At 45.2% G+C, this 11,126-nt stretch overlaps 1 protein-coding gene across 2 annotated transcripts in view; it reads right to left on the bottom strand.

The window, feature by feature from the left end:
• Positions 1-492: 492 nt before the first annotated feature.
• LOC146626073 (zinc finger and BTB domain-containing protein 14-like) overlaps positions 493-11,126 on the bottom strand; it is an 18,087-nt gene continuing 7,453 nt past the window's right edge. For both annotated transcript variants that reach the window (XM_085362556.1, XM_085362557.1), the window contains exons 2-10: positions 8,218-8,406; positions 3,358-3,528; positions 3,114-3,209; positions 2,902-3,039; positions 2,590-2,834; positions 2,429-2,514; positions 2,209-2,348; positions 2,029-2,124; positions 493-930 (exon numbers count right to left, since the gene is read on the bottom strand). In XM_085362556.1, coding sequence (XP_085218682.1) covers positions 790-930; positions 2,029-2,124; positions 2,209-2,348; positions 2,429-2,514; positions 2,590-2,834; positions 2,902-3,039; positions 3,114-3,209; positions 3,358-3,528; positions 8,218-8,406 — 1,302 coding nt within the window. In that variant the 3' untranslated portion in view covers positions 493-789. The remainder of the gene's footprint in view (positions 931-2,028; positions 2,125-2,208; positions 2,349-2,428; positions 2,515-2,589; positions 2,835-2,901; positions 3,040-3,113; positions 3,210-3,357; positions 3,529-8,217; positions 8,407-11,126) is intronic.

Here is an 11,126-nt window from a genome sequence, read left to right as displayed (position 1 = left end):
ATTTCTAAAAAAGTATGTACAAGATTTGCAAACTACAAAGTTATATGGTACTATTCACCAAAAAATGCAGCCAAGGCTTCAGGCGTGTTTTATATAACCATTTAAATCTATTTACAGAACAAGTTGATTGGTTGACATGGAAAACTTTAACAAAAATTAGGGGTGTTTTTTCTTTTTCTTTTTTCAATTGCAAACGGAGAGTGTTTGCTAGCGTTGTCCTTAGAAAACGCCGTTTCTTCCCGCTGTAAACACCGCTCTTTTGTTCAGAAAAACCATTGCGTGTATTTTTTAATCATAACTCTGGTTTTGTGGCCCATCGACACAATTTAAAAACTGGTATATAGTTTGAAGTCTGCACTTTCGACCTAAGTGGAAATGGAGACTCTGGGTCGCTGCATCTTGTTGTTGTGTTGTCTTAAATTGGTCATGTGACCAATGATGAACAACCTTTTTGGGCTAATAACCTTAGGAGAACATGTCGATAAGGTTGAATCTTTATTGAAACTGTTCTCTCTGTCATTGCTCATGAAACTGAGCAGAAGTGTTTATAATTTACACAGTTTATAAATTTATGCTTCAAACTGAAAAGACAAACACGCCAGGTTACAAATCACACATGTAGCCAGAGGGAGGTCACATGACAACATGTGAATCACATGACCGCTCGGTTTATCTTACACTTGGGTTCACGTGCATCAACTCGATGCAGGAAAAAAGGCTCCTAGCAAACACAGCCAAAGTCAGTTCAAAGTTTGTGAGAAAACAAAAGGTTAATGGGCTGTCCAGATGTTAGGAGCAGCTGATGGAGTCCAGATGTTGCTCCTCAGCAGCCATGGCAGCAGCCTGCAGTGTCTCAGTGTCACTCTGCAAAGGATTCAGCTGCTTCCTCTCACTGTGCATGTTGTTCTCATGACGCTTCAGATCTGACGCCTGAAATGACAGAAGGACAGTGAACGCACCACAACACAAACGTACCGGCACTACGGACACTGTGTAATACTACAGCATAATATTACACATACTTAGTGCGGTACTGTATATACTCTGTTATAGTACTTGTGTTGACATGCAGATGTTGATGTAATGATAAGGCTGACCAGCAGGGGGCACTGCATTTAAGAAAGCTGATGAATGGCAACAGTGGGGCACCTAAAAGAAGACTGGTCTGTGGTGTTGCATAATAATGTTTGGCGAGGAAGCTCACAATGCAAAAGAGGATGCTGTGTTATTTTTAACTAGGAAGACCACACAGTACTGTGTATATACTGATTGCAGTACTGTATATATGGTATAATATGTACTAGAGATGGACCGATCTGATATTACGTATCGGTATCGGTCCAATACTGACGTGAATTACTGGATCGGATATCGGAGAGAAATAAAAAATGTAATCCGATCCATTAAATATCAAAAAAGCACCTCACAAAACTTGCGACACGGCGTAACTCGGCTCATAACGTCGCAGCAGTGTGGTCACCTGATAGAGCGGCTGTGTGTATTTGTAGCCTCGCTACCAAACCAGCATTTCATCTCCGAGGAAGTGATCCCAGAGAGAAGTAAAACAAGTGTGTAAGTTCATCTCTGAGTGTTTGTAAAGCATTCCAGCGTTACGCTTAACAACCGATATATGTTTTAGAGCCCTATTAGTTTGGTTGCTTACTCTTTAAAATACCAGAATAGGAGGATGGAGCAGGTTTAAGTTTATTAGATTGATCAGTGTTGCTGAACTATGAAATATTTTGGGTGCAGTGTATTTTTTACATACAGGTATAACAGAATAGCTTTAGTGTTGTTGTTTATTTAAACTTGAGTATGAACTTATACAAAAAGCAGCAAGATATTAAAAAAAGAGTTTTATTGATTAAAAAACACTATATTGGATTCATATCGGTATCGGCCGATATCCAAATTTATGATATCGGTGTCGGACATTAAAAGTGGTATCGTGCCATCTCTAGTCTATATACTGTGTGTAGTACTGTCTATATATACCATATGTAGTACTCAGTACACTGAGTGCAGTACCTTGGCGAAGGCCTTGGTGCAGGACGGACAGACGAACGGTTTCTCTCCTCTGTGTCTCCTCTCGTGATCCTTCAGGTGAGACTTGTGTTTAAAAGCCTGCAGGCACACAGGTGAGAGCCAGACTGGTTACAATGGTGACAGGAAAGATGGGCGCACAGGTGAGAGGACAGGTGAGTTCACCTTTTCGCACATCTGGCAGGCGAAGGGCCGCTCGTTGCTGTGAACTCGTTCGTGTTTCTTCAGGTCCGGAGCGCGAATGAACGATTTCCCACACACGTCACACCTGTAGGGTTTGAAACCTGCATGGATCTTCAGGTGTTCTGAACAGACAGGTGAGGGTTAGGGTGACCTCAGGGAGCATAGAAGTAAGAAGCAAGTAAACGTACGTGGGTGTGGTTACCTTTCAGGTGAGCGTGGGTAGTGAAAGCTTTGGTGCAAATGTCACAGGCGAACGGACGCTCGGCCGAGTGAAGCTTCTCGTGCTTCCTGAGCAGAGACAGACAGATGTGTCCTTCGCCTGTGGCTTCAAGATCCATTTTCATCATTGAGGTGTGTACTTACCTGAGTCTGCTCTCATCCAAGAAAGTCTTCCCACACACCTGGCAGGCGAGCTGCTCGCGGTGTCCGTACAGCAGGTATTCGAACTTCATGTCGGCAGTCGCCGTTGACCAGCCTGGCGGCTGCTCGTCCTTCACTTCCCCTATGCTGTCCGCGAAGGTCAGCGTCTGTGTGGCGTGATGCTCCGCTCCAAGCTCTTTAGGCTCCGCCTCCATCTCCGTCACCACATCCTGGTTGTAGCAGGTTACCTGGATGGACGATGTGTCAGTGACAGTCGTCGTGGATACAGGAATACTCAGGTGTAAGTATGCGTACCTTGTGCACATCCTCATTGGTCAGTTCCTTTAGGATCGCCTCTTGCACATGCAGCGCTGTACTGGGAGACTTCTCCAGCTCCGGATTGGCCGAGGGCTCCACAAGGTCATCTGTGGCGGACGTGTCATCGTCAAGCACCTACACACAACAGTAATCAGATTACAAAGTACAGGCTCTGACAGTTAACTGGTAAACAATGGGTTAATCCGTACCTCCGAGTCGGCGGCCAGCTGAGCCTCAGGCGGCAGCGCCATCTTTACGATGTCATAGGGAAACTTCTCCTTGTCCTCCGACGACACATCTCGCTTCTGAGGACACACCCACCAACACCTGTTACCTGTGTGTGTCACCAGCTTGTGTGTTACATGCATTTTATGCTACCTGCATGTGCATTACCTGTGTACACGCTTCACTTGTATGTGGATTACCTGTCTGTGTGTCGCCCGTGTGTGTTACCTGAGAGCAGAGTTTGTCAAGGAAGCGGATGCCGAGGATCTGGCCTGATGACATCATCAGGTTGACGTCCTTCTTCTTCACAGAGATCTTTGCCGTGTACATGTAGTTCAGGACTTCCTCAAAGATGTCAGAGCGGATGAAGTCAATCTCAATCACTGATGAGTTGTCCACCTGAGAAGACACACACGTACAGGTGAGACATCTCACCAGAACACACTCGGGAACCCCTGGAGGCCATGAAGTGAACTGCAGTCACCATACATATACACATACATGTATGATGTATGTGTATACAGGGAGTGCAGAATTATTAGGCAAGTTGTATTTTTGAGCAATAATTTTATTATTGAACAACAACCATGTTCTCAATGAACCCAAAAAACTCATTAATATCAAAGCTGAATGTTTTTGGAAGTAGTTTTTAGTTTGTTTTTAGTTTTAGCTATTTTAGGGGGATATCTGTGTGTGCAGGTGACTATTACTGTGCATAATTATAAGGCAACTTAACAAAAAACAAATATATACCCATTTCAATTATTTCTTTTTACCAGTGAAACCAATATAACATCTCCACATTCACAAATAAACATTTCTGACATTCAAAAACAAAACAAAAACAAATCAGCGACCAATATAGCCACCTTTCTTTGCAAGGACACTCAAAAGCCTGCCATCCATGGATTCTGTCAGTGTTTTGATCTGTTCACCATCAACATTGCGTGCAGCAGCAACCACAGCCTCCCAGACACTGTTCAGAGAGGTGTACTGTTTTCCCTCCTTGTAAATCTCACATTTGATGATGGACCACAGGTTCTCAATGGGGTTCAGATCAGGTGAACAAGGAGGCCATGTCATTAGTTTTTCTTCTTTTATACCCTTTCTTGCAGCCACGCTGTGGAGTACTTGGGCGCGTGTGATGGAGCATTGTCCTGCATGAAAATCATGTTTTTCTTGAAGGATGCAGACTTCTTCCTGTACCACTGCTTGAAGAAGGTGTCTTCCAGAAACTGGCAGTAGGACTGGGAGTTGAGCTTGACTCCATCCTCAACCCGAAAAGGACCCACAAGCTCATCTTTGATGATACCAGCCCAAACCAGTACTCCACCTCCACCTTGCTGGCGTCTGAGTCGGACTGGAGCTCTCTGCCCTTTACCAATCCAGCCACGGGCCCATCAAGACTCACTCTCATTTCATCAGTCCATAAAACCTTAGAAAAACCAGTCTTGAGATATTTCTTGGCCCAGTCTTGACGTTTCAGCTTGTGTGTCTTGTTCAGTGGTGGTCGTCTTTCAGCCTTTCTTACCTTGGCCATGTCTCTGAGTATTGCACACCTTGTGCTCTTGGGCACTCCAGTGATGTTGCAGCTCTGAAATATGGCCAAACTGGTGGCAAGTGGCATCTTGGCAGCTGCACGCTTGACTTTTCTCAGTTCATGGGCAGTTATTTTGCGCCTTGGTTTTTCCACACGCTTCTTGCAACCCTGTTGACTGTTTTGAATGAAACGCTTGATTGTTCGATGATCACGCTTCAGAAGCTTTGCAATTTTGAGACTGCTGCATCCCTCTGCAAGATATCTCACTATTTTTGACTTTTCTGAGCCTGTCAAGTCCTTCTTTTGACCCATTTTGCCAAAGGAAAGGACGTTGCCTAATAATTATGCACACCTGATATAGGGTGTTGATGTCATTAGACCACACCCCTTCTCATTACAGAGTTGCACATCACCTAATATGCTTAATTGGTAGTAGGCTTTCGAGCCTATACAGCTTGGAGTAAGACAACATGCATGAAGAGGATGATGTGGACAAAATACTCATTTGCCTAATAATTCTGCACTCCCTGTATGTGGGGGCGATCGTGGCTCAAGAGTTGGGAGTTCGCCTTGTAATCGGAAGGTTGCCGGTTCGAGCCCCGGCTTGGACAGTCTCGGTCGTTGTGTCCTTGGGCAAGACACTTCACCTGTTGCCTACTCGTGGTCAGAGGTGGCGCCAGTGTCCGGCAGCCTCGCCTCTGTCAGTGCGCCCCAGGGTGGCTGTGGCTACAATGTAGCTGCCATCACCAGTGTGTGAATGTGTGTGTGAATGGGTGGATGACTGGATATGTAAAGCGCTTTGGGGTCCTTAGGGACTAGTAAAGCGCTATATAAATACAGGCCATTTACCATATATATACACATATCATATATAGGAGGAGATATATATATATCTTTAAGAAGGGAGACCGGAGGGTGTGTTCCAACTACAGGGGATCACACTCCTCAGCCTCCCTGGGGAAGTCTATGCCAGGGTGCTGGAAAGGAGAGTTCGTCCGCTAGTCGAACCTCGGATACAGGAGGAACAATGCAGTTTTCGTCCTGGTCGCGGAACACTGGACCAGCTCTTTATCCGCTCGAGGATACTTGAGGGTGCATGGGAGTTTGCCCAACCAGTCTACATGTGTTTTGTGGACTTGGAGAAGGCATTTGACCGTGTCCCTCGGGGTGTCCTGAGGGAGGTGTTGCGGGAGTATGGGGTGTCTGGCCCATTGCTACGGGCCATTCGATCCCTATACAACCGTTGCAAGAGCTTGGTTCACATTGCCGGCAATAAGTCGGACTCGTTCCCGGTGGGTGATGGGCTCTGCCAGGGCTGCCCTTTGTCTCCGGTTCTGTTCATAATTTTTATGGACAGGATTTCTAGGCGCAGCCAAGTGGCGGAGGGCTTTCGCTTTGGTGGCCTCAGAATCTCATCTCTGATTTTTGCGGATGATGTGGTTCTGTTGGCTTCATCGGGTGAGGGCCTCCAGCTCGCACTGGAACGGTTCGCAGCCGAGTGTGAAGCAGCGGGAATGAGGATCAGCACCTCCAAATCTGAGGCCATGGTTCCCAGCCGGACAAGGGTGGAGTGCCCACTCCGGGTCGGGGATGAGTTCCTGCCCCAAGTGGAGGAGTTCAAGTATCTCGGGGTCTTGTTCGCGAGTGATGGGAGAAGGGAGCCGGAGATCGACAGACGGATTGGGGCTGCAGTAATGCAGACGCTGCACCGGTCCGTCGTGGTGAAGAGGGAGCTGAGTGTAAAAGCGAAGCTCTCAAAGGCGCTATTTAAATAAAATGTATTATTATTATTATTAATTTACCGGTCGATCTACGTCCCTACCCTCACCTATGGCAATGAGCTGTGGGTAGTTACCGAAAGAACGAGATCGCGGATACAAGCGGCAGAAATGAGCTTCCTCCGAAGGGTGGCTGGCCTCTCCCTTAGAGATAGGGTGAGAAGTTCGGCCATCCGGGAGGGGCTCAGAGTAGAGCAGCTGCTGCTCCACATCGAAAGGAGCCAGCTGAGGTGGTTCGGGCATCTGACAAGGATGCCCCCTGGGCACCTCCTGGGTGAGGTGTTCCAGGCATGTCCCACCGGGAGGAGGCCCCGGGGCAGACCCAGGACACGCTGGAGAGATTATATCTCTCGGCTGGCCTGGGAACGCCTTGGTATTCCCCCGGATAAGCTGGAGGAGGTGGCTGGGGAGAGGGAGGTCTGGGCCTCTTTGCTTAGGCTGCTGCCCCCGCGACCCGGCCTCAGATAAAGCGGATGAAGATGGATGGATGGATGGATATATATATATATATACTGTGTTACTGTGTGTTTGTGTGTGCGTAACCATTATACCCTGAACTGGGACACAGCACACAGCTGTTAAGCTGTGAAGAGGACTCTCCATTTACATGAACAAACTGGAGTCTATTAGATAGATATGATACAAACCACTGCAGCACAGTACCTGTAATACCTACAGCATGTTCTAATCGCTCTAATAGGATATTATGGTCGACAGTATCGAACGCTGCACTGAGGTCTAGCAGGACAAGCACAGAGATGAGTCCACTGTCAGAGGCCATAAGAAGATCATTTGTAACCTTCACTAAAGCTGTTTCTGTGCTGTGATGAGCTCTGAAACCTGACTGAAACTCTTCAAATAAGCCTCTGCAGATGATCTGTTAGCTGTTTGACAACTACTCTTTCAAGGATGTTTGATATGAAAGGAAGGTTGGAGATTGGCCTATAATTAGCTACGACTGCCGGGTCTAGAGATGCTTTTTGAGTAAAGGTTTAACTACAGCCAGCTTGAAGGCCTGTGGTACATAGCCGATCATTAGAGATAGGTTGATCATATTTAAGATCGAAGAATTAATTAATGGCAGGACTTCTTTGAGCAGTTTTGTAGGAATGGGGTCTAAAAGACACGTTGATGGTTTGGAGGAAGTAATTATTGAAGTTAACTCAGAAAGATCAACTGGAGAAAAAGAGTCTAACTTAACATCAATACTAAGCATTAGTACTAAGAGCAGCTGTAGATAATATTACATCTGTGGGATGATTATTGGTCTTTTTTTCTCTAATGTATAAATTTTATTTGTGAAGAAGTTCATGAAGTCATTACTAGTTAACGTTAAAGGGATGGTTGGCTCAACAGAGCTCTGACTGTTTGTCAGCCTGGCTACAGTGCTGAAGAGAAACCTGGGGTTGTTCTTATTTTCTTCAATCAGTGACGAATAGTAAGATGTTCTGGCTTCGCGGAGGGCTTTCTTATAAAGCAGCAAACTATTTCTCCAGGCTAAATGATGATCCTCTAAAATGAAATGATGAAATTAAATGTGTTGTAGATTTAAATGTTAATAAGATGTTGCTGGCGGGGACCTTGGTGTCACCTTGCACAGTCGGTCTTCACCAGGTAAACTGTATTTGTTGTATTATTGTACTCTTTACCTTACTATCTAAATTGCCTGAGGCAACTGTTGTTGGCACTATACTAATAAAACTGAAAAAATCTGCACAATACTTTGTGTTCGAAGTACTCATTAAGTACACAGATGTATTTTTGAGGTACCTCGTGTTTTTTGAAGAGCTTTTTAAAGTAGTTGGAGCAGGCGGCGAGGACGCAGCGGTGAGCACGGAACTTGACGTCTTCGACGACCACGGCAATGTCGCAGTGCTCGCCCTCCAGCCGCTGCTCGTTCAGCAGCTTCAAGAAGATGCTCTTATGTTCGTCGTCCACGTACTTCACCATTTCCGCCATCTGAGAACAGGTACAGATCACGTGATCAGGTTCAAAGCACCCTGGTCTGGGGGTAATGATACTTACAGCTAGTATTATCCCCCAGGACTGAAACCACCTGACCAATCAAAATGTGTGACATCATCAACACCCGTTTTTACATTACAATCATGTGAGGTTCTCCTCGTGTCTCTGATCTATACCTTCCCCATCCTAAGGCCTCAGGCATGAATGATCAGCGTTCTATGTCAGAAGTCCAGGACACCATTTCTCCCTTCAGCTATGACCGAGGCGATGCCCCGGCTCCAGCAACAACCAGGTGTTGATGGTTAGCTAACGACACTAGCCAGGAAGAACATCTGTAGCTGTTTGCATGAGGTCACAGCTGATCACGTGATACGTCACATGATACTGAACACAGATGACATCAGCTCTGACATTACAACAGCGTAAATGGAGTTGCAGTACACAGCTGGATGGTGTCTGTTACCATAGCAACCTGGTCACCTGTTACTGCATCATGCTGTTTGTGGTAAATGGACTGGTTCTTATGTAGCACTTCTCTTTGAGCGCTATATACAACGCGCCTCTGTCTCCCAATCACACTCATTCACACTCTAATGGAGAAACAAGGGTACACAGACTGCAGCGGCCAGAGATCGGACCGCCGACCTTCCAATCAGCAGACCTGACCTGCTCCAACCCTTATACATAAACTTCCTGTATTATTTCAAATTAAAAGCCTTTCACTGCAAACGTGTGAGCAGGCTTTTATTGTCAGGTCATGTGATCCATGTGTCACATGTTCACAGGCCTCCTCCGACTCACGGTGCGGTTTTAAAGATTTCCCTTCAGAGTGTTTGGATTCTTAAAAACAGTTGATGTTTGAGATCGCACCATCAGCGTAATGATGATTCATCTTTGAACTTTCTGTCACATCAACCACCACTAACTGTTAATGATGTCACTTCCTGTCAGCTCACTGAACCCACTGAGTCCATTTTGCTAGTGAAAGTTCTTCACTGAGAGACGTGACCCGAAAGTATCTGTGTGGCGGCCATAATCAGAGCTGTCCCACATACTAAGGAAAGGAGCTTCAGTGCGTCCTTAAGCAGAGGAGACGCCGGAGCATCCTTTAGATAGCTGTCCACAGTCCTAATCTTTCATGAAAACATCGACGTAATATCATGTGTTCGTCATAACTGCATTTTCTATTTCATCGGTAACCTGCTGACATATTTACAGTTTTTATCAGCAGCTGTTAAACTCACAACTGAACATCACACAGCTAGAATAAAACTACTTCCCGTTGAGTCGTCGCTGTGTGAAGAACGCTGTATGAGCACAACACTAGGGCAGGGCGATATGGCCAAAAATATATATCACGATATATATTTGAAAATTTGCGATAACGATATAACTGACGATAACCATGTATAATATCCACTGAAGTTAAAAAGAGGTGCTTTGCAATATTAAACTGCAGTGTGCCAAATAAAAAAGTCAAATATGTATTTTTCGGACCATAAGGTGCACAGGATTATAAGGCACATCAAGCGAAACAAAGCAGTCAGATAAATCAAACTTTATTGAACTCATTCTTCTTGCTTCCTCCACTTCTGTACCATTGATTCATTAATGTTGTATTCTCTGGCAGCAGCTCTATTCCCATGTTGTTGCAGTATATTAATGACTAACCTCGTATTGTGGATGGATTATCTCAGTTGTTCTCCTGACTGAAGTTTGGTCCGTTTACAGCATCCTGCCATGCGATTGCATTTGTCTCTAACTATCAGGAACCTTAACGTTAACTTTTATAAGTGGAAAAGTGTTAGTGTTCGTCCTCCAGCTTCACTGTTTATGTTATGCTAACATAGCTGTGTCGCTAGCGATCACGTAGCACAGCATTAAACACCAGCTAGCCCAACTTCAGTAACGCTACAAACGTCATTGTCTTCATTTATATTGGAAGTGATAGCAGAGCTGTACGTTTGATTTTTTTTTTCAGAAATCTCTCAGTCAGAACATGCTATATCATGCTTAGGTAACTAGCGAAACTAGCGAGCTAACTTCCGCTAACTTCTAACTCCGTTAAATGTAATGAATTCTGTTTTCATGGATGCCTGGATGTTAAACATCATAGTTATACCTGGTAAAGCAGCAACACTGGTCATTTTATTAAAGATGGAAGAATTTAGACAGTTTTTAACTCTCAGTGATGTTTGTTTGACTTCGGGACCTTAAAGGACGGCGTTTAGGACCCAGATTACTCCCAGATTAACGAGCACCTTAGGCCAACAAATACGGCAATAACGATGGCCACTTGCATGTTCTACAAAAAAAAAGTGCTTTGTTGTGTATCTGATGGACAAACACCAAACCAGTTAAGTTGCACCATTTTTACAAACTAATTCTGGTTCATCCGTTTCACTCAATCTGCTTTCCCCATTCTCATTCTCCGTTACCGCCGCGCTTTTTCGGCACTGCGCTTGCGCGTTTTACCCATATTCTATCGCAGTATTTCATTTTCTTATCGTTGCCTAGCATTGTACCAGTATTACCGTGAACGGTATAATATGCCCCAGCCCTACTCAACACTGTGATCTACATGAACTGACCAGCGTGTGCTTAGAGGACTTAACAGTCTTCAGGACTCATGCTTCATGTCAGCTGGGATCAGTGATGATGGAGGACTGTTACTGCAAATCCCAAACAGGGTGGAGGAAAGGAGTTCCACAGCA

This window comes from Diplotaxodon limnothrissa, linkage group LG9 (genome assembly GCF_057381915.1).
Source record: "Diplotaxodon limnothrissa isolate DT_005_m linkage group LG9, D_limnothrissa_male_GT1.1, whole genome shotgun sequence".
Classification (NCBI taxonomy): Eukaryota; Metazoa; Chordata; class Actinopteri; order Cichliformes; family Cichlidae; genus Diplotaxodon; species Diplotaxodon limnothrissa.
This window is presented reverse-complemented; position numbering and strand designations above follow the sequence as displayed.